This window comes from Corvus brachyrhynchos, unplaced genomic scaffold (genome assembly GCF_000691975.1).
Source record: "Corvus brachyrhynchos isolate BGI_N302 unplaced genomic scaffold, ASM69197v1 scaffold175, whole genome shotgun sequence".
Taxonomy (NCBI): domain Eukaryota; kingdom Metazoa; phylum Chordata; class Aves; order Passeriformes; family Corvidae; genus Corvus; species Corvus brachyrhynchos.
In genome coordinates, this window is record NW_008238448.1 from 3,230,597 (window position 1) to 3,254,623 (window position 24,027).

General features: G+C 35.4%; 1 protein-coding gene across 1 annotated transcript in view; it reads left to right on the forward strand.

Moving 5' to 3' along the window:
- The window catches only part of SEC24B (SEC24 homolog B, COPII coat complex component), a 41,156-nt gene that overhangs the window by 7,682 nt on the left and 9,447 nt on the right, over window positions 1-24,027 (forward strand). Inside the window, exons 2-18 of the mRNA XM_008635613.2 lie at window positions 1,211-1,396; window positions 6,131-6,235; window positions 9,203-9,283; window positions 11,018-11,199; window positions 12,711-12,895; window positions 14,041-14,143; window positions 15,017-15,143; window positions 15,763-15,872; window positions 16,795-16,907; window positions 18,293-18,411; window positions 18,761-18,816; window positions 19,123-19,329; window positions 19,694-19,817; window positions 20,435-20,593; window positions 21,022-21,195; window positions 21,843-21,953; window positions 23,147-23,322. Of these exons, the coding sequence (XP_008633835.1) occupies window positions 1,211-1,396; window positions 6,131-6,235; window positions 9,203-9,283; window positions 11,018-11,199; window positions 12,711-12,895; window positions 14,041-14,143; window positions 15,017-15,143; window positions 15,763-15,872; window positions 16,795-16,907; window positions 18,293-18,411; window positions 18,761-18,816; window positions 19,123-19,329; window positions 19,694-19,817; window positions 20,435-20,593; window positions 21,022-21,195; window positions 21,843-21,953; window positions 23,147-23,322 (2,318 nt within the window). The remainder of the gene's footprint in view (window positions 1-1,210; window positions 1,397-6,130; window positions 6,236-9,202; window positions 9,284-11,017; window positions 11,200-12,710; window positions 12,896-14,040; window positions 14,144-15,016; window positions 15,144-15,762; window positions 15,873-16,794; window positions 16,908-18,292; window positions 18,412-18,760; window positions 18,817-19,122; window positions 19,330-19,693; window positions 19,818-20,434; window positions 20,594-21,021; window positions 21,196-21,842; window positions 21,954-23,146; window positions 23,323-24,027) is intronic.

Sequence of the window (24,027 nt, forward strand, 5' to 3'; positions counted from 1 at the left end):
ACAGGTTCTGAAGCTTCCATGGGGAATCTGCAAGACAGTGGGTAGAAGCAGAGGTTTTAGCAAGTACATCTCAATAAAAATGCTCTGTATGTTCGTTGGAAAAGGACATAATTTTGATTTTGATAAGCCTTGGGAAAAAGCTGTATATATGCTCAACATCAGAATTGAAAATTGCAAAATATATAAAAGTTCCCTTAAGATAATAAAGATGTGTGCTGTTAATTTGACTGTAAATAAGAAAAACAGAAGGATCATTTTAAGCCACCTCTTCTTCTTCACCCTCTAAAGGAAACCTCAATTTGCCCATAAAGTTCTTTGAGATATCACCTCCCATTATTCAAGGAGAAGTCAAGGGACTCTATGAACTACACAGCTATATGTGCAGAAGAAGCAAAGTTAATATTACCTCTGCATCCTCTAGCAAATTCTGTAACTTAAACAAGTACTGAACACATGGTGAATTTTGTTCTTGCTTAATTTCTATGTTTACTCAGTATTTTTGGTAAAACAATTTCCTTCTTATTTTTAACGGCTTGGTCTGTCAGGGTTTTTTTAGAAAGAATCATAATACAAGTTTTCTCAATTTATAAGCAAAGAGCAACCCTTATGTTGTCCTTGTCTTTGAACTGGACTGTGTCAAATCTCTCAAAGCATTAATCTGACCTTTTTTAAAGCAGGTTATATCTAGTCCAGATGCCTAAAACACATCAGAAGTTTTGTGAAATACTCAGGGTTGATTGAAACAGATTGCTTGGAATATGAGTCTCATAATTGAGTACCCAAATTGCAAAGTGTCAGCACTGCAAGGGAGGCATAATATTGGTCTGCTGCACAAGGTTTCTTCTCGTGGGAGGAATGTTGAGGGGGGCCTGTTTCAGGTGAACTACATTCCACTTATGTGGGAAGAGTAACTTGTAAAAGCACAGAGTTGAGGGGATGTAGCAAAAATAAGCTTCAGCTTAGTCTTGCTTTCACTTTTTTGCTCTTAGTTGTCAGAGCAATTTGTTCGTTATAATGGAGTTTTAGCACTATAGGTATTTAATTTTTTAAAGCAACCAACCTTTCCATAGATACTCGTTTGAAGGCATCTCTCTTTGAAGTACTGTATTGTTTTTTGTAGATACTGTGAAATCAAATGCGATTGCTTGTGTTGTGTAATTGTCTGTGCAAGTACATACAAAGGGTTCCTGCTTTCTGCTGTTGTTTTCAGGTGGTATTGACTCTTCACAGCCCGGGCACTCAGTGAGCCAGAATGTTCCATTTGCCAAGCCTGGAGCTGGAACATCTGCTTCCTCTGCTGTGATGTCGTCAGTAAGGTCGCCTGCTCCAAGCCTGTCTTCAAAGCCACCATCTTCACCATCTGTTACACAGTCACCAGAGCCGGCCCTTCAGGAAGGTACTAATAGGGAATGGGAAGTTACAGTACAGACTTCTGCTCTATTCCACATGCACACATGAATGCTGGAAGTTTTATTGCTGCTGTTCTGTGTTTGACTGGAGTACATGTCTGGCATCTCATCAGGCTCCCTTAGTGGTGGTGTTTTATGTCAGCTTGTGTTTGATTTCCTTTGTCCAGGTGTTGTCTTTGGCTTGTTTGTCTTGTTGGCAGTCTTACATGTCTCTTGCTCAAAAAAACCTTCTTTTAGTTCCCTTATTCTTCTAAAAAGCTGCTCCCTACTTTTATTTCATAGAAGAAGGTCTAAAATTTAGCTGTTATAATTAGTCTGTATTGAAAAATGAAGTGTAAACTAGAAATTTGCTAGTTTGTGTGCGGAAACAGTGGGTTTGAGGATTAAGTGCAAACTGGTATAATTCTTTTCTTAACTGTAAGTGCCTGTGGAAAGCTGCTGCAAGAATTGTGGGAAAACAGGAGTTTTTGTATAAGCTCCTTCCTGTTCTGATGTTGGCAGCATCTTAACAAAGAATCATTTGGCTCCTGAGCCTTCTTCTAAATTAAAATTTACACTGATGTTTTGAGTTGCCTCTTGATTGTTACATGTTTCTGTATATAGTATTCCAAATCTAATAGACTGCATGAATTATTTTTTTTTTTTGGCCGTGTTTTCTCTTAGCAATTTCAGAATTTTAAATTCTTGCAGATAAAGAACTCTGCATGAGGGGTGGAAGTAGGCATTAATTTTGTCCAGAACAATGTGATATCTCTGGAGTTCAAAATGATTGTCAACTGCATGTTGTGTAATTGTTGCAGTGTATTTTTTTATTCTTAAATTGCAAAATCCTCTGTCGTAAATAACTAAATTACCCCTTTTCCTCCATTTCCTCCTTTTTCTGGTAGAATGCAGCCTACAGGTTGTCCATAAATTATTTCTATATATATTAGAGGCAAAAAAATAATTGTTCATTGCTATAAAGTCCTATGTATGGTGTATAATTTTAAGGAAAATATGTAAATTTTTGGAACTGTGGATCTTGCACAGTTCTATAGTTGATTTTGGTGCTAGATAGACTTTGTATTGTAGGTGTGCTTGCTAGAAAAAAGTGTTGCTTCTTCTTCCAACAAAATTGCAAACCATGTTTTTAATGAGAAAAAAGATCTTAGCTTTTTAACTGTGATTGCTTTGATGTGCAATGTGTGTGTTCTGGAAGTGATTCCTGTGGAATCTGTGAACCCCTGGTACGGCAGCTACAGATCAGTGAAGTGGCTGCTGAACTCTTTCCTACATTCAAATGCTTCCACTAAGTGAAGGTCTATGCAGTAAGTAGCTGAATGAGCGCACTTTAAGAACAGTATGTTGGCAGTATAAAGATAAGTTGCCAGGAGTTTATATTGATCTAATTTTATCCATTTACATGTCATCACACTTAAGTTTCTATGTTCAGATGATGGTTTTATGAGCATTGGAAGACTTCAAACTCTTAATTAGTTTCATTTGAGGAGTCTGAAATAAGCAATGTACTTTTGCTTTTTTTATCAACAACATTTTTGTCAACAATTTGTGGAAATGATCCTACTGAAAAAATAGAACACGTACTGAGTATTTGCCTGGGTTAGAATTCCAAGTAAGTTTCCCATGCAGAGATCAGATGGACTTTTTTTTTTTTTTTTAATTTAATATTTTTCTAAATTATAGAATACCATTGTCTACATGAAAGCATTGTGAAAAAAACAGTTGGAATTAATTTTTCAAGAGAATTTCATTGTTTTAGTCTCCTATTGGGGCATTCCTATAAAAACTAAAAAATTCTGATTGTTTATTTGGCTATGTTCTAACAGGACAAGAACCTTAAAATGTATTAAAGCCTATTTAATCTTACATAACTATCTGTAGAAATTTAATGTGCACTTTATGTTTTAAAGGCTTTTATGGTATGGGTGATTGAACTTAAAATACCTAAAAAGTTGATTTATTTCACAGGCAAATGTGTTGTTATCCCAATTTATCTTCTGTGTCCTGCCACGTACATTTCTAGGTGTCTAAATTATACTGGGATAAAGCCTTGGGATGCAATATTATTATATCACAGGTACACTGGTTGCAGGCTTTAGAAATTTCCAGTCCAAGAGATTTGTGATGATTTAAGTTCTGTGATTGCATTTTAGGCCAGATTTATGAAATAATCTGACTCAAAATAAATAATGATTTCAAAATTATCTTTTGCAGTTTTAAAACTGGGAGATTTTAATATCATTATCAAATCTGTAAAAGATACTGAGTTGTCACAACAGAAAACATGATTACGCACATGATTGCACTTGGAACTGCTGTCTGCAGCCACCCATTGGCCTACTATTGGCATTGCTGGACAGTGAACTAGAATGGGAGACTTTTCCCCCTGAAAATGACTGTTTAAACTAGGTTATTTTTTAGCCAGATCTATTCTCAGGAGCGTTTTTTTGGCTGGCAGTGAAAATAAATCTACGCAAACTCATAAGGCTGGTAAGAATCATACCAGCCCTGTCTTCACAGCATTCATAGTGACATAATTTAAAATTCCTAAACTTCTGTGTCACTATCATATTTTTTTAATCTCTTCTGTATTCTTTCTGAACACCTGCATCCTTAATGTATGTGACCAGTAACTGGAAAAGCGGGAATTTTAGCAGTAGAAGATTGTTTGGGGCTTTTTTAAAGTAGTCAAAAGGCTTCAAAGGAACATTGATAGAATGACTAATCCAGTCCTTTTCTCTCATCTGCACATGCTTGGAATTTTTGCATTGGCATGCACTTTCCAGGTAGATACCCTTTCTTTCTTCTTCCTGTCCATGTACATGATGTTTATTAGAGGTCTGTCTTTGCACTCTCACACTGGGCACATCTACTTTTACTTTGGTTCTCGCTGTTACAGTGCAGCCTTTCTTGTCATCCTTTTTTCCCCTTTTACTTGCATGTTAATTTTTTTAAGGTAGGTTTTATTTTTTTCTCTTTCACAATAATGCAGTTGTCCTGTTTTATTCCTCAGCAGTTCTCCCAGGTGTGACAAAAGACACAGTCTGTTAGCTCTACTCTGTTCTTGCACAGATAATGATTTTCTTGTATTCTCCTGCTCAAGTACATCCAGTAAATTTATAGAAGATGGGACTAGAAATTACTCAAATTAGCCCTGTGTTTTGTCAGTATGGAAAAACTGAAGCACTGTATCTACTCAGTTGCCCTTGGGATGATTTTTCAGTCATTGTTGTGACTATTTGAATTATAGAGAAATTTGATGGGAATTGTACAAGTGTTAATGCACTAGATAAAGGAGTATTATGCCAGTTTTCTTGCACCAGTCTCTCTATGAAAGTTCACCTCAAGAATGTTGTTACAAAGTTTTGCTTTGTTTTGTTTTTGCTTCCAATATTTGGGTAGATACTCTTCACCTTGATTCTGTTGGGGTTTTTTAAGTGAAATTAAAGTGCTCCTCTTGGGTTCACTTGCTAACCCTGTTTGAAAAAGCCATGAAACTAACAGCGTTTATAGGCCGTGTTTTAAATAAAGGTTGATATAGTTGATTGAAGTCATGGATGGGCATATTATTAGTTACCATCGTGGTATCAGATTATGCATAACATAACACTTCTGTAGTGCTTTATAGTATTAAAATAAAGAATGCTACTCAGTGGTACAGTGGTGCCACAGTACTTGTATGGGGGAAGAAACCCCAAATTCCCCAAAATTTGAAGAGTTTTGAATACTTAGGATATTTTCTTGCCATAGCAATCCATTAGATTGATAAGAGAGAAACAGTGATCACTTGCATTTATTTAGGATGACACTGCCTGACTAAAAGCATATTTAAAATCCTTGCTAACCCTGCCGTGTAACAAGAGAAACGTAAGATTTCTTGGAGATGCTGAAAATGCATCAATAAGAAGTAATGTAGGAAATTAATTATAAGCCATTGCTGCATGCTTTACTCTGTTTTAAAGTGCTATGTTTATGTGTTGCTTTTGTGTTTTGTTCACATATGTTTAGAGTAGATACTGTAAAAGCAAACAATTAAAAAACTAAAAAAGCCCTGATAGGTTGTACTGTGAAGGTGACAGCAGTAACAGTTGTTGCATTGGCACCAGATGCTAGAAGTGTATGGTGTAATCACATGCTTATGAGCCCAAATTTAGGCGCTCATGTAAACATAAAACAACCCAAATTTTCATGTTTACCTAGCTTTAATTTCACTGATTGTGTTGTGCTCTCTGTATGTGTGTTTGTACTCTCGCATGTGGCAACAGCAGTATATTTCAATCATTTCTGACAGAATTCCAACATGAATTGTTCTTGTCTTAAATGGGGCAGGTGTGCCAAGCAAAAGTAAATACTAAACATTTCCATAACATAATGTAAATTTATGTGGAAATAACTCCTTTATTTCCATGTATTAATTTATGAAAGCACTCCACTGGACAAACTGGTATTAAAAAGATACGTAGCAAGTCTGTGTGTTTAACTTCCTGATACACATGCACATACACACATATAAAATTATCTGCTAACTTCCATGTGCTACTAATATTTTGCTGAACTAGCCCACTAAAAACTGCTTTTAGGGTTGTAAATTTAACTTTTTGCATGTTGGGATTTTCTCTGGAAGAGCTAATTTCTCTCACTTTTAATGCAATGATTTGTGACTTTCGTTTCTTGTCTTTCCTGTCCGTCTGACTCTGATGTTTGTGCTTTCCACTTCACAGGCATGCAGTATGGTGGATATGTTAATAATCAAGCTAGCTCTGCACCAGCTCCCTTGTCATCAAGTTCAGATGATGAGGAAGAGGATGAGGAGGATGAGGAAGCAGGTTGGCTTTAGCTTTACACCAGTACCTTATTCTCTTTTCTACTCAAGGTTTTCTCCATATTTCCATCCCCTGCAACTTTTTCTTCCTTTAAAGAGAAAGCATTACTCTGACTCTTCAACTTGAAATTTCCCAGGTGTTACTAGTATAGTAAACAAAAAGGACTTCAACAGTGACCAACAAATAGGTCCTTTTTTTTGTCATGTTAATATCAGATGTTTTATGAATCTAAAAAAGTAATATTTACAACTTGCAAGACTCCCGTATTTTTAGTATTTTGATTTGCAGTGAGTTTTAACAGAAGATAACTAGCTGTAGAACTTAGACTGATTAATTGCTCAGGTTAAGCAACCAGATGCCATTTGTATCATTACACTAAACAGTGTTTACCTTGTTTCTCATTCTATGCATAAGGAAGTCTTACAATTAAGGTAGTAAACACTGAGAGGTAGTAAGTGTGCTTTTAAAGACAGTAAATTAATCTGTGCTGGTTTTTTTTCTTCTTCTAAGGTATGTGTCTCAATGGTCAGGCACTTAAGTTCAGTTAATCTGCTTGCTTTGTAGGAAAACTTAAAAAGTTTGTTGATTTTTTTTTTAAAGAAGCAGTTTGTCCTGATTGGTTGAAGTGTTACATACTTGGTTGCAAGGATTTTGCATGTCTTTTGTCAGAATGACCTGGTTTTGTGAGTTTAATGTTTCTCACCAGTTTAGTTTCTTCAATTATGGTAACTTATTTTCTTGGAACTTAGAGAAGTCTTTACTGTCTGCATGAGTGGTAGCAGTATAAAAAGCTTTTTCAGATAAACATTAGACTACTACCCTTGTTGATAGATGGAGGTAACAGCGCATACCTTGTACAGCTGGCTTTTAGTATTGATTGGGAATAGGAAACTGTTGTAGCTTTTTCTTTAGTTTTATAATTCATGTTTTCAGAAAAAAATCAGTGCCATATAGTTCAGAGTTTTATTAAAATAATTAAATCATCAACTAGAATACTGGGAAAATAGTGTAGTGTACTCATAATAATTCTGTGAAGAATGGAACAAACCAGTGATGACATCCAGGTCATAATTAAGAGCAGTGTGTTGGGTTCACATGCTAAGGTTTCTTTCAAATGATGTTGGTTGGTTTTTTTTATCAATTGTAACTTTTCTCTCCTTTGTTCCCTAAACAAAGTTTCATACTCCCTACCATCATTCTCTCTCAAGTTCTGTACTTCACTAAAACCTGTAGTCTTGGAGGTATCATTGCATTTAAATTTATCTTAAGGAAAAGAGTGAAAGGGCACCCAGATTCAATACAGAAGCTACCTGATTAATAAGCAACATCCTGTTCTGTGCCCTGTCACCAGGAGCTAATGCAAATCCTAAACAGATTTCAGTAGACAAATTTCTGGCTCAGACTGTCACAGTGGTTTTATGAAAAATAGGTTTTGGAGATCTGGTTGTTTGTGTAACTTCTCAATTATTTTGTTGACGTAACAAAAGTATATTTTAACTTTTCTGTAGTAAGACTTAGCTTTAAAAGCCTTAATCCTGATCAGGGTAGAAGTCATGAATCTTGTTTCCTTCAGGTTCTAGAATAGAAAATAAAATCTTGCAATTATGTTCTTTTGTAACTTCTGGGATTGAAAAAAAAGAAAATTTACAGTGAAAATCTGAAAACTAAGATTGTATGAGTGTGACAGCATTAAATTTTCCTTTAAGTAATATATTATTGTTAGTGTTACGGATTTTTTTTAATAGCTTTTCTATATCTTAGTTGAATGCTTTAAAGGCAAAATGCTCAAAAATTATGTATGCTGTCAGGATGGTGCCATGGTATTGCTTCGTCCCAAATGTTAGTGATGTTATCTTTTCATATGCAGGAGTCTCTTTACTTGGAAATTTCAAATATTCCACCATTGAAGTTCTCCCTTGAACTACTTCCAGCTTTGCAATGGGATGTGTGGTCGTGGTTGATCCTTCTGAGTAGAACAGTATCAGTGAATCTTTTGAGTCTGTTCTGCCACAAAAATTATAAATACAGGATTTTCATTTTTTTCTTAATTCTTAAATAGACACTTTCTTTTCTATCGCACTTCATGGCTTGGTGTGTTTTAAAGAGCAGATACCTTTAATCTTCTTGGCCCTTTTTTCTTCAGAAGTAAATGGATGTGAAGTGGCATTGGAAGATATGGTTTAAAATAATTTTTTGTTTTGCAATATGTTTTACAATAAGATATTAAAGATCTGTGCATAGGTTGAACTGAAAATTAATCAATTGAGTCTCTTGAGCACTAACAACTAGCTATGTGCTCGTTGTGCTTTTTTGTATCTGTCAAGTTAACATTTGGTACTTACTTTTACATAGTTACTTTTTACTTAGCTACTCTTGGCTGAGCCCAAGTTTTTACCAACTGAAGCTGAGACCTCTTGTCCGTGATAATGAAAAGTAGAATCTTTAGCCTGAAAGGAAAGCAAGCTGTGAATTAGACCAGTACAGAAGGGAGGGAAGAATTAAATACGTGGCAGTTTGGCTTGAAGGTGGGGTGGTGGATAATCACTCTGAAGACCATGGGAATCTTCTGTTGTTTGCAGTTGTGATGAAAGTCATGAAGGGACTGTTTTTAAAATAAGCATGGCTTCAGTTGGTGTATTCTAGAAGTAACTTTTGGTTTAATAGAAAAATATTTTTTTATTTCAAGAAACTACTTTTTTCATTGTTTCTGTCTTTTCCCCATTGATCTCTCTTGCTGTTTGTTGGGCATGTGCTTGTTTGTTTTTAGTATCATGTTGATTATACTTTCTCCCTTTCCTCTTTACAGTGGTAATAGTTTTCAAGTCTTAGAGCTGAAGTGGTGGGGTTTTTTTCCCAGGATCTTTCTTGACAGTTTCTTATCAAAGGTTTAAAAAAAACCACTCAGTCTCTTATTTATCAAAAATTTGCCGTTTCTGATGTACCTAAAGTTAAACTATTTTCCTCCCCCAGCACTTGATAGTTCCTCTACTACAAGCAGTGCCTCTCCTGTTCTGAACAATTATGATGCCCTGGAAGGAGGTGGCTATCCAGGTAAGATGTTTGTTTTGAATTATTTATTTAAGTACTTAAATGTGGTTTTTTTATTATTTCTGGTGTTGTTATTGTTAATTAACAAGTAGATGAAAGGTGATGCCTATAAAAGGAACAAGAGAAATCATCAGAGAAAACATACATGCCTATTTTAATAACTTTTCACATTTTTAACGCTGAAGTTCATATAACCATTTAATAAAACTTCCTTGAATCATATCATACTTTCCACTGTAGTATTGAGCGTAGTGCTGAATATATGCTAAGTGTGAAAGCGGCATCTTTTTCTAGATTATACTGTATGCCTGACTGTGCTGTTGACATTAGGAGCTGATAATAGTGGCTGACACATCACAGAAGTTTTGGGAGACCAACAATATCAGCTTGCAGAGATGCTTGGATCAGGTTATTTTCTTTTATTTTTCTTCATTTAAAGAAAATGGCTGCTATTTTGCTTACTCTTAGCTCTAAAAATATCAGGACTGTCTGGTTGGTTCTGAATGAACCCACTGGCTGACTACCTTGGTCTTGAAATCTGTAGAGCTGCCATATTATGAGCAAGTGGAAAAGATGCTATTCAAAGTATTTTATCCAGTATTTTAAATGATAATTGAATTAATTTGGAGGGCCTACCCTTCCTGGCTCTTTTGCCTTGTTCTGGCCCCTGGGAGTGTCACAGTAGTTTGCCTTATTTGATGGGTTCCTGATTAAAGTGAGGTCTCTCTCAATTAGAAAGCTGATATTGTTATCCACATAGGGTCTAGCAGGATTACAAATTCTAACTTCTTGCCTAATAACTAGCTATTTTGGTTCTGCTGAAGGCATATTCTAAAAACAACTTGTTCCTTCTTTTTTTCCTTAAACAGAGTCAACATTACATTTCTTAAATCTGTTGATTTTTTAGTTTATTGGATTTTTTTCCCCTCACAGAGTGTTCATTCCAAACATAGTTTCTTGGCAGTTGGTTTCTGGAGTGCTTTGTTTCTTTGCTTGCACTTTTCCCAGTGGACTTTAGCAAGCTTAAATTCTTCTGAAACTTAGCTCACATTTGTAGACATTTCTAAAGAGTAGTTTCATCTATTTACAACTGTTAACTTCACTATGGATTTAGGTCTATGTCTTACTTTCAGTTTGACTTCTAAAACTAATGGAACTAAACTGTACTGCAGTGATATACAAGAGAAACTTGTATCAGTTGTTAACTTCAAGAGAGACCATGCTTAGTTTCTTCTCTGCCATTTGTGAATACTGTCAGAACATAAGATTAAGCCAACTGAACTATTCTCTAACTGTAGACACAGCTTTTCATTAACTGTAGAATCACAGAATGATTCTAGTCATGTTTTGACATTATTCAGAAGTGGTAGAGGGGAGACTTGGTCTCTTCTGTGGTTTATATCAAATGTATATGTTGGAATAAAATGTGGTTCTAAGGGGTTATTCTTTTTTTATTCAGTTGAAATAATTTTTTTTCAAGTTCCCTCTTTTTGTAAAGCAACATTTTGTTTGTAGTGACACAAGTCTCTGGTCATCTTCCCATATACACTGTCTTTGTCAGTATTCTTGAAATAATCTTCCTTGCTAATTTCTTTTTTCAGTGCAGAAAAATAACTTGATGGATAATGAAAAAACTTATAAATGGCAATGTTGTTTTAAAACATTTAGTTTACATTTAAATTTAGAAGGAAATAATAAGTATATTGAATACCTGTGGGATTTCTTTTGTCCTTCCAGAGACACGTTCTGTGACCAGCAGCCCAGTTCCCGCTCCATCAGTCCTCCAAACATCAAAAGCTTCTAAGCCCTTTGGTTATGGATATCCAGCACTGCAGCCAGGCTACCAAAATGCAACACCACCTACTCCTGTGCAGCCCAGTAATCCAGGACACCATCCTGGTTTTCAGCACTATCCACAGGCTTGTATTTTTAATTTAAATATTACTTCATTAAGTACTTTGTGAGAAAACCCTTTTCTGTGTGATCTATTTCCCCTTTATTTTCATATTTTTATAATTTCTGAGACAATAAATATTAGGTATAATATTGATGTCATAGCTGTGGTTCTAAACTTACTAGCAGGCTTTTGAATGAAAATTTTAAGAGTGCCTCCAAGTAGTTAGACGAACAAGTTTGCTTCACCAGTTATGAGCAACCTCCACAGTGTTGAGGTTTGGTGTTTGAAAGAGCTGGACTTTATTGATAGGAAACCATGAAGAAGCATAAGGAAGTACTTGATCAGCATATATCAGAGCATAGGCTATGATCTCAAATGATCTTATGAGCAAGGCATGGCATAGGGTCCAGATAGAGAGCTCTATAGAGCTTGTGCTGGGCATGTGTAGTGGAGCAGGCTGCCTACATCTGATCTGTTTTCCTGGTAAAGAGAGCACCAAACACCCAAGAAATTGTGTACAATCACCTGATTCCTGTTGTACACTGAGAACAGTGACAGAAGAGCCAGACACTGGGGCAAGACACAACTGCTGAAGAAGTGCAGAGAAATGTATGTGTGAAGGGGTCTTGAAAAAGAAACATAATGATACACAAATCCTGCTCTCTGAATAAGAGCCAGTTGGCAAAACAGTCAAACTGCTGTGGTGGGTGACCAAAATTCCTTACTGCATATAACAACCAGGAGCGCTTTCACTGTCACAGCCATAATGTAAAATGTGATTTGGAATAAATGTTTAATTTAATTTTTTTTTTTTAATTGAAAGGGTTGGCTTCATCTTTAATGTAAGATGGAGTCAAGCTCTTTTCAGGAGCACACTGTAAAAGAACAGCAGTTGCTTCAAGTGAATTGTGGTTGGATCTATAAGGAGAAAATTCTTCAGGATGGGAGTGGGGAAGCACTGGAACAGATTGTGCTGTGAAATTGTCAATCCTTAGATATTTTCAAAACTTAGCTGGACAAGTCCATATGAGCAACCTAAATTAACTTTTAAGTTAGCCTTGCTCGAGCAAGGGGTTCGACTACCAGACCTCAAAGGTGCCTTCCAACCTAACTTTTTCTCCTCTTCTATGGTGTTTTGTTTTAATTTAAATATTTAAAGGCAGTGTCTGTAACTTGGAAAAGTTTATTGTAACATAAGTTAAATTGCAGCAGAGAGTGGGAGAGAAATTGTGTCAGCATTTTTAGTAACTTGTTTTCTTATGCCTGGAGAGATTGAAGGATTATGTGTGACTTCCAGTGTTGATTTGTGTAATGAATTTGAATTTTGTCCAATGATACACATTTGGAAGGTGTGTCACATTTGTCTTAGCATTTTTAAATTTCTGCAGTACAACTCTGTTTGTGTGGGTTTGTTACTAACTGCTGCTGTATCTTTTTTTAATACATGCCTGGGACGGAGGGAATTACAAGATTGAGGGTTGTTATTTACACCATTGTGTGTTTACCTGTTTGTCATGCTGTTACTTTTTTCAGCAATATCCAGGTGTGAACCAGCTGTCCTCTTCCTTAGGAGGGTTAAGTCTACAGCATTCTCAGCAGCCAGAAAGCTTGAGACCAGTAAACCTTACACATGATAGAAATATTTTACCGGTGTCTTCAGTTCCAGCACCTGTGCCTAACTTGAATTCTGATCTTAGGAAATTAAACTGCAGTCCAGAGTAAGTTTACTGGGTCTGGGACAGCATCTTACATTTTTTAGTGGGCAATAATTATTTAAAATGTCAAAAAATGTCTAAACCGACTCCTGACTTTAAATCTTAGTGATGAGCTAATAAAACCCCTTTCAATTGAAAATAAGTTTATCCTCTGAATACTTACACAAGTATTGAAACTGTCCTGCCATCAGAATACATAATATGCAGTGAGTGTAGCTTGTTTCCTAATACTTTAATTCACCTTGTTTTATCCATTTAAAAAAACCAGTCTTTTAATAAACACCTTAATGTTATGCAGTATGTTTAATAGAATATTTTCATAATATTGCATAGGATTTTCTTCACAAAAATATTATGATCATGCCTGAATACATGTAATAATGTATGAATATATTTTATTATGGTAATTCTGCAATCACATATCCTTTTACCTCTGATTAACATTAAGTAGTATTATCAACTATCCCAAGTCACGTGCAGCTAAGTACAATGGGAAGTGCTATTCCCCAGAGATTTTGTTTGTAATTCCAAAATAAATATTCTTCGTTGCCCTAAAGTGACACAGCATCCTTATTGCTGTAGTGACAGTGCATGGTCCCACCAGAAAGCAGAAATCAGAAAACCGAAGGCCAGGAAGTCATTCTGATGTGTGGAACGCTTTGGACCACACTGTTTGTGCCTTGGGCTTTTTTAGTGTCCCTTCAGGTTACACAAAACAAGAGGTTTTTACTCTCTCAGTATTTGGGATTGTTTTCTGCTGTTTTCTTACATAAATATGACATCCTGAGAACTAGTCAAATACTCTATTACTTCTGTAGTTCCTTCACTGGAAAAGTCTTTATAATGAATAGAAAAATACATAGTTTTCATTGAGTATTGTACCTAACGGTTTTCTGTCTCTTAATTGCAAGTTAGTTTTGTTATACTTGTATTGCTGAACTACTAAACTGCGGAGCAGGGGAGTATTTTTTTGTTCATTTCCTTAGGAAGCCATTCTAAAAATCTGTTTGCATTTTTTAAAATTAAATGATCTTTGTAAAACATAGGGTTTCTTAAATTTCTAAGTTCTTTAAAATCAGGTGTTAACACAATGTTTTCAGCATCTTTTAAAATGTTGTTTTTAACATAATTTTTCTGTTTCCTTTCAGCTCATTTCGATGTACATTGACAAATATTCCACAGACACAGGCTTTGTTAAACAAAGCTAAGCTTCCTTTGGGTTTGTTGCTGCATCCCTTCAGGGACTTAACGGTAAAGTATCTTACTTTTTTTTCAGTGTGTTTATATATGCATTTGTTCTATTTTCATTCAAACAATAAAATATAATGAACTCTTAAGTCCTGAGTTTAACAGAAGTACCAAAAAATTGTCTGTGACTTAGAGAGGAGGAGAGCAAAAAAAAGCCTTGAAATTGCTACTTCATTGAAATTCATAGGGGAGAAGCTTTGGAGAAGTCCTTCAAGTTTCTTTTTTTGTTGTTGGAAATCTTTGCTTTCCTGTGGTTCTCCAAAGAATCTCCACTCTGTGTGTTGGGCTCACAACTGTCAGATACCTCTTGAAAAGGTGTTCACAGAGCTCTCCTGGAGAGAGGTGCTTGGTTTGAATGGGTGACTGGCCTGATACTTGCTGTCAATAGAATGTAAGCACAATGTAAGAGTGAAGCTATATTCATAATTGTTAAGCAACTCCTCTCAATATAATTTATTAGCACTTATGTAAAAATGTGAATAACTGTCTGGTATAACTTCCTTTTATAAAATGTGTGTTCTTTGTGTAAGGTTTGCTGTCTGTCGTATTTCATACAGAGTCACTCAGTTGTCCTATCTTTCATAATTCCTTTTGCTATAGTAGCTGTAATTTAAAGTAATTTCATTTAAGATCTTACTACATCTTTGATTTTGAGATTAGATTAAGGCAATAATTAAATGTTATTTCTTTTGATTTTAAGTGGGCTATTGTTTTTAGTACACATAATAATTACTCTATGAAATTGAACTAAACAGCTAAAAGGAAAGATGATAGAAATGTAGTCTTAGAAAGCTTTTATGAACTGTACTGCACAGTGATGTTTTCCATAAAATGTATTCTATACCTTTGTGACAGCTTTTCATTGTTTCTTTTTAGCAATTACCAGTAATAACATCAAGCACAATAGTGAGATGCAGATCCTGCAGGACTTATATCAACCCTTTTGTTTCTTTCATTGATCAAAGGCGGTGGAAATGCAACCTGTGCTATAGAGTTAATGATGGTAAGTGACTGTCGTGGGAGATGCTTGCATTTATAGAATCTCTTTCAAGTATTTGCATTGTATCAGTCCATGGGATACTTTAGATTAAAACATAGACTATACTGACAGTGTTCTTATGATCCAGAGATTTTGAAAAACATCTTAAGTCAGATGTGTTGTGCATTTTCTCGAAGCAAAAGATAGTTTTGCAATCTTCGGGGAGATGAAGAAAATGTATTCATATTATGCTAATTACTTGTCTACTGAAATCAGCTAATCCCACTGACTGCAGTTGCAATATGCAAATGGAAACACAATAACAGCTTCAACTGCAATCCAGGCCAGAGGTTATGAGAAACAGTACAGATTGCTGCTCCTTGTGAAATGCTCACTTGCATTGCTGTTTTATAGTTGGGAATATATTGTTGTTCAAAAAAAACCTTTCTAATTACTGAACTTTGATGTTAAAGATATGCTTGAGATATTTGAAATATTCCTTTGTTTTATGTATCCGTAATGTGAATTTTTTGCTGGTGCAATAATTGAAATGTGCCCACATTACTTTGGTTGTAGCTGCAATAATGGTTTTTATTTGCTGACAAAAATATAATCTATATTGGGGGGAATTTTTTTTTAATAGTTCCTGAAGAATTTATGTATAATCCTCTGACACGGTCTTATGGAGAGCCTCACAAACGGCCAGAGGTGCAAAATTCTACAGTGGAATTCATTGCTTCCTCAGACTATATGGTAAAAAAAGTTTTTGTGGTAGCTTCAACAGCAATTGCATATTAATATAATAGTGCTTGTAATTATGTTGCATATTGCTCCTGTGATGTGTATTAATTTTCCCATGAAGCTCCTCTTAACATCAAGGAATAGTTAAATTCATATTTTGAGTTTTGGTTAATGTCCACAGTCAGAAGATTTTCACTTAAAGGTAATTCAATGTGTGTTGTAATCCAGTGTAGTTTAATGTGGCACAGTCAGATTTGAATCTGATGCAGTGTAATTTCTGCCTTTCTCTCTCCTTTTGAGGAGGTTTTGAAAAACCAGTAATAGAATAATAAGCAAATTAATTCAGCTTCAAATTTCTAATTAGTAGTTGTGAAGAAATGATTCTTATTAGGAGTCAGCTTACAATTGCTGTGATAGTGGGAAAAAACCTAGTTCATAATGACATTATTAGCAGCAGCAAAAATAAATTGTTCTCTTGTCTTTGAATTGAAACACTGGGGCAGACACATTGAACAGTGAATAAACAGAGCTTGTTACACATCCTATTCTTGGGGGAAGGATGTAGGTAGGATACTTTAACCCTGTTTAATGGATCACATTGTCCATGTACTGAAAGAACAATGGAATTTAAAAGATGGGAGTCCATATCTTTCATCATGTTTGACTGTTGGAAGGAGGGACTAAAACACCCTTTTTTTTCCTGAAGTATAGCATTTTATGTTAACTACAAATAGCAGTTATTAACCACTGGGGATTGTGGTTAAGTCTATCTGCACATTGCTTAGTAAATTACCTTTATTTCATAATGTATACCTTGCATTTTTCTAAGTATTCCCTTTTCCTACTTCCCTTTCTAATGACTAATCACTTTTAACGTTTCTTTGAATATGATTTTTGAGTGGTTTTGTTTTGTTTTTTTTTTTTTACTTTGTAGCTTCGTCCTCCTCAGCCTGCGGTATATTTATTTGTTTTAGATGTGTCTCATAATGCAGTGGAAGCTGGATATTTGACAATAGTCTGCCAGTCATTGCTGGAAAACCTAGACAAGTAAGAGTATAAATAACCTTTTCAAATCAGCTAACATGTTGTTATGAAGAATTGTCAATTAAAATTTTGAAGGAAATTTCAAAGTGTCTAAACATTCTGTCCCTAAAGGGCAGAAGTTCCATTGCCTGGAATTTCTTCCCGTCATGTGTATCTGCATATAATTTACTTACTTATCTGCAAGGAATATTTAGCTGTAACTTCTAACAACATGTTGATTGTACAAAGATTTTTAAATTGCATTCTTCCCCCCCGCCAAGAACAACAAAAAAAAAAAATTACAGAGCTTAAATTGTCTGGTTCTTGTGCTGAAACGTCTGAGGTGCTGCAAACTGGATTGAGAGTGAGACTGCCCAGGTGAATTCTGTTGTCAGTTTGGTTTTCTTAGATCACAGTTACCCAGATCTACCTGTGCCAGTTTCTGTGTGTTTTCATTTTTGCACTGGGACAGCATGTATGGGACTGTTGCTCGTGCTTTTTGAGCGAGGATTAATGAGCTTCACTGTGTTCATGCCTTTTGACAGCTAATCCTGTAGAGGCCTTGCCTTGAAAATTCCTTTCTACAAGTTTTTCTTGGGGAGCTTGGTTTTCTCATGAAGAAACCAACATATACATTAAAAATCTTCACTTCCATTTTTTGGTTCAGTCTTTCTTTGTTCAGTTTTTTACAGCTGTTTTGTCAACAGATTCTCAGAAACATGCTTAATTATTTTAGGAAAATTCATAAAATCCCATGCAAAGTCTACAAGAAAATCAGTGCATCCACCTCATTTATATACCCAGATGGTAACAACAATATTTGCCTCTATTGCTTTTGGTCACTGTCATGGTTTTCAGCACTTCATGATGTTTTTTATATTTTATTTGAGAAATCCCATGTAGTCTTTAATTTTGTATTATGCCTGCCATACACTGAAATATGGTCCACATGAGAAGTAAGTATGTTGCATTGTAGAGACATTGGATTTTGGTTTAGAGCTGTAAGTACTCTGCAACTACAGCTACACTAACTGCATTAGTGAATGGGGGCTCTGAATTAGGAAAGAGCACAATGCAATGTTTTCTATTAAAGAACTGAAAAGGCTGCCTTCTTTCATGTGTAATGTTTAAATGAACCTATAAAGTTCTCTTTTGAAACAAAACATCAATTAATAGTGAGTGCTTGTCTGTAACACTTGGTTTTATAAACTGTGTTATTACCCCAGCTTTTCAGAAAATATTGAGGGGATATTGCTTGTATTCATGCTTCAGATCTCCCTTCTTATGTTCTCTCCCTTCACTTCTTTACACATGAACTGAGTTTCTGCTAACATCAGCAGGAGACCTGAGTATCTTTCTGCCTTGAGAGAGAGATTTAGGGCTTAATAGTTTATTTTTAATTGCTTCAGGCTGCCTGGAGATTCAAGAACAAGAATAGGGTTCATAACGTTTGACAGCACTGTTCAGTTTTACAACTTGCAAGAAGGTTTATCACAGCCTCAGATGCTGATTGTCTCAGATATTGATGGTAAGTAAAAAGAAAATGGAAGTTGAATTTTTGAGAACCTATTATTTATTTTTTTCCCAGAACGAAGGCTAGAATCTCTCAACTGTTTGGTATTTTACAGAGTATTTTTTTGAAAAATTGTCTTGCACTAACTACAGAGTAGGCCATGTTTAAAATGTGAAATTCAAAGGTTAATTTTGCTTTGAGTAGGACAAGCTTTGTATAGACTGTATTACTCTCTCTTAACACATATTAGAAAAGTAGACTGTTTTGTGGTGTGTGTGTGTAGCAGTGGGCAATGAAATGTTTTGTTCTATTTTAGTGCTACCTTTTTCTTTAATAAAAAAGTTTTTTTCTTTTCTCTGTACAGATATTTTCCTACCTACACCAGATAGTTTACTTGTAAATCTCCATGAAAGCAAAGAGGTATGATTGCTCAAAATACATCATTAAATTTAAGATGTTAAATGTTCAAAGTAGATGCTCGTGTTAAACTTTGAATTCAAGCTTATCTTCATAATGTGTGGTTCCAATGCTAAATTTTCATTATGGAAGTATTACATGTTGTTTCTTTGATACATCACAGCTTTTAAAATTACAACTTTGTTTTCCTTAGTGTATTAAAACTAAACTGAAATATTTGGTACTAATTCTTTCACTTTAGTCATGGCAATACAGCTTTTTAGAAACAGCAGAAAATGTCAAACTTACAAAATCTCGTTTGTTCTGCAGCTGATAAAAGATCTACTGAATGCATTACCAAATATGTTCACCAATACTAGAGAAACACACAGTGCACTGGGCCCTGCTCTTCAGGCTGCATTTAAGCTGATGTCTCCAACGGGTGGTCGGATCTCTGTGTTTCAAACTCAGCTACCGTCTTTGGGAGCGGGGCTTTTGCATTCCAGAGAAGATCCCAATCAAAGGTCAAGCACAAAGGTAAAAACCTTGCTACTAATTTCAAGAGACTAAGGACTGGCCATGTCTTTCTGACTTGCATAGTTCTGCAGATCAATGCTTGGTTTTATTTTATAACAATTCACTAAATTTTAATTATGTCTATGTTTATGCATTTAAGATCACTAGTTTATACATGTATGTGTGGTGTTGTTTTGAAGTGTGTGAGCTGTCTTTTGGCCTTTGGTGCATCATTTTTCTTGGCAAGCAAAAGAAGCTGCAAATATTTGTGATTGGTTCGTGATCAGTTACTCAGATGCTGCTGTATAGTACATCTTTTGTTCCATGAAGTCTAAAAACCGTGATTGTTGCCTTAACTCTTCCCTGTATGATTTATTCACTGAAGGTGGTCCAGCATCTTGGTCCAGCAACAGACTTTTATAAGAAGTTGGCACTGGACTGCTCCGGCCAGCAGACTGCTGTGGATTTATTTCTCTTAAGTTCACAATATTCTGATCTAGCTTCTCTTGGTAAGGAGTACCTCGTTCCCTCTTTGTGTGCTGTTGTCTCTCTTCAGAAGCATAGGCTACCTCAGGAATTCTTAAATCATGTAAATATTTTAGCACTTCTGTAATTGCAGCTCATGTTGCAAAGGAATTGACCTTGAAGTTGATAGAAGTAAAGAACAGAAGTATTACATTGCTGGTATCAGACAACTTATTCTAGGATTTCAAAGTTTTAAATGAGAAGTATTCTCCTGCTCAAGAACAGGAAACAGAAACGTGGCAAGGAATAAATGAAGTTTAATTATAGGGGTAGAACAGAGGTTTCATCTTTCAGTAATTATCCAAGATTTGTCTCTGCACACACACGTAATTTTGCCTCTACACTATTAGATGTTTTTGCAAGCACTTCAGTCTTAGCTGCCAAAGGTAGGATGCTTATTGAGCTTGGTGTATAATTAGGTCATTATGGTTCATTTCTGTTTTCAGTGGCCTGAGTCTGGGACAGTTCTCACTGTCTTACAGATGTGGGTGATATTGAGAAGATGAACATAGATGTGACTTGTGGAAATCTGGACACAATTTTTTGTCCTGATTTCACATTACAGTTTTACTTCTTAACTGTATCTTTCCTTCCTTCACAGCTTGCATGTCTAAGTATTCTGCTGGATGCATCTATTACTATCCATCTTTCCATCGTACCCATAATCCTGCTCAGGCTGAAAAGTTGCAAAAAGACCTGAAAAGATACCTTACAAGAAAGATTGGATTTGAAGCAGTTATGCGCATAAGATGTACGAAAGGTACGTCTTAAATACTGATTCATATGGAAAGGTTGGTGTAGGTGTGTTAGCAATCATTTTTATTGTGCTTAGTCTTAAGCAACATTAAATTGAATGTTATTTCTCTTTCAAGAATAAGATAGTTACATTCTTTATGTCAAGTTAGCTTTTGGTGTTTGTTTTCTTGTTTTGTTTTTTAGTTGATGGTACCATCTCACTGTAAGTTGACATGTGTAGTGTAAGGGCATCATTCACTTTGGAGTGTTCAGAATTGAACATGCACTCTACAGGATCATGCTGAAATGTCTAATGATTCATTTAATTGGTTCTACATCATAGAATTTTTACTGTTTTCTTAAACCTTAGCTTGAGGGCTGTGGGTTTTAGTTATTGATAAGAGTTTTCTATGCTGTTTTAACCTCACTCTGAATTATTGAATCTGCTTCTAGGTCTTTCAATACACACTTTCCATGGGAATTTTTTTGTACGATCTACTGATTTACTGTCCCTTGCCAATGTCAATCCTGATGCTGGATTTGCAGTACAAATGTCCATAGAGGAAAGTCTGACTGACACATCTTTGGTTTGTTTTCAAACAGCTCTTTTGTATACTTCCAGCAAAGGTAAATAAATTCAAATTAATTGGTCAGTGGGCTTTATGTTTCTTTTTATAATGTAATGTTTGTATAGTTAGTTACAAAGCCTTTTGTTGTGCTCTGTACCCTATGTGGATCTTGTCAGAGGTAATAAGCCTACTTGGCAGTTAATCACACACTGGAAATCCTTACAAATTCTGTTTTAGTGTGAAAATTTCATCTCCATCTGACATAGTACTGATTCAGCAAGACTCTTTTACTTAAAAGTCTGGCCATTGTTACCAGCAGTAGCATGTTTGGCAGGCACTTTGCCCAAATGCACAGACAGATGGATTGGAACAAGCTGCAGTTGCTACATTGGGTGGGCATAAAGAATAGCAGCTAATTTCTGTGGTGGAAGATGGCACAAAATTTTGGTATGGATATCAGTGTATTTGTTTGTAGGATCAAGACACTTACTGTGAATGTTGCTAGTTTGTGTTATCAATTTGAGCTGCTTTAGAGTAGAATTTGAACAGATTGAGACAGGAATGGGAGACAGTGTTGCAGCAATTTCCTGACTGCTATGTTTTCTAGAATGGGTGCATCTTAGATGGGAGGACATACTGTAATGACTGAATTTGTTTACTTCTACCAGGAGAGAAGGCATAATGGTTTCCACTTATTTCTCTTAGGTGAGCGTCGGATTCGCGTGCACACACTTTGCTTGCCCGTAGTGAGTTCCCTGTCTGATGTGTATGCAGGAGCAGATGTACAAGCAGTCGTGTGCCTCTTAGCAAACATGGGTGAGTAGAGACCAGAGAGATTCACATGGTTTTTTGCATGTTCCTTATTTTGCCAGTCATTTAATTAAAGTAGTGAGCAAAGCCTGGATATTATAGAAAAAGTTGGAGTGCAGCACACTGAAGCCTGTGAGTGCAAAAGATGACAAACCCAAATTTATACTGAAACTGCAAACTGAAATATTACTTGTTCTGAATACTTAGATGACTTAAAGCTTTTAAAAGGAGCCTTCTTTCTTAGTTCTCTGGATGTTAGTAAAGGACAAAGAGTCATAACATACTTGGATCAAAACTCTTATTTTTGTATCGTCATTATCATTGTTGTTCACTCAAACTTCAGCATTCTAAGACGACTTAAGAAACAGATTCAGTTTAGTGAGTTGCTGGAGACTAAAAAGGAACTTCTGGCAGCAGTCTATCTGAGATACTGGTTTTCTATCCCTCTATCCTGTTGTTGCCAGGTTGAGGATTTTTACTTATCCCTTGCTTGTGAGTTATAAGTAGCTGTTTCATAGACGTAGCTGTTAAATATGTAGGACTCTGTGCAGCATTTTAGTGTGCTATATGGTATATTAATAGTGAAATCAAATACAAGAAATAAATTGTAATTCTGTGTCTTTTGGGGTTGGAACTAGATGATCTCTAAGGTCCCTTCCAACCCAAACCATTCTGTGATCTCCTCTTAAATACACATTGAGTCCAGCAGGTGGCTTCCTCTAACCAAAGGATTTGCAGCCCTTGCTCAACAGAGAAAAATTTACATTTACATAGTGCATTTACACTAATCAGAATTATGCCACTGCAGTAAAAAAAGAATCAAAATTAATTACTGCAAATCTTGTCTTGGAGGTTGGGCAACAACATTTCACCAATAGCTAAGTTGTTTGTATAAGGTTTAAAACAGGATTTATATTTAGACTCCAGTATGTATGATTGCTTTAAAAATTTCTTTTAATTCTCCAAGAGTACAAACTGTGGAGCCAAAATTAGCCACACTATGTTTTTTTGCATTGTGAAAGTGAGTTCCTTTATGGACAGTCATCTAATTTACTCCTAAAAAAAAATAGGAACACAGATGTGGTTTGGGGGATTTTTAGTCTGAAAACATAATCCAGAAGCACTACTAAAATTTTCAAAATTCTAGGGAATGAGTGAAGCCATCTCTAGTAACTTCTTCCCTCCTTCTAACCCACCAGCTGTGGATCGCTCGGTTTCATCCAGCCTTGCAGATGCAAGAGATGCCTTAGTCAATGCCGTGGTGGACTCCTTGGCAGCATATATGTCAACTGCCTCAAATCTGCAGCAATCCATGCTGATAGCACCAACTTCCCTCAAGCTCTTTCCACTCTATATTTTGGCTCTTCTCAAACAGGTATGTATAATCTAGTGGATTACTGTTTGATGTTTAGTTTGTTGTTCCATTTGAGGAATTCTTCAGTTCTAAGTCAAGCAATGTCTGCACTTCTCTAAAATTATGGAAATTGGATTATCGTCTTCATGCAGACAGGACTTTAATGTGGAAGATGACTGTAGTAGCTTATTTTAAATTATTAATGTCTGAACCATTTATTAGTTTTCTTAATTTTGAATTTTTTATGTTTTGTTTTAAATTGTTTTACAATGAAAATAGATATATAATTTACAACTAGCATTTCTCAGATTTTGACAGCTAATTAGTGTAGCCCATTAAGATTGTTGGAAACTTCTTATTAGTACTTCTTCATTTTTATTTTATGACGCAAAAAACAAGTCAAGTACTTTTCAATACATATTTTTTGTAGTTTAAAGTTCCAAGAAGAAAAATGAGTTTCCATGGAGATACAGTGAAACTTATTACAGAAACTGAAGTGATATAGTTGAAAGTTCACATAGAAGTATTTACTACTTTTTTTTTTTTTTAATATCTTTGTTTGGCTTACTGAACATCATACTTAAAAAGAGAGAGCTTCCTGCAGGATTTTGTTACAAATAAATCTCACATCTTTAAGCTTTTCATGTCTGACAGTTCTTGGTTCTCTTATGATGAATAAACCTTTATATAAGTTTTGTAAGAGATCTAACCATAGTAATATATTTT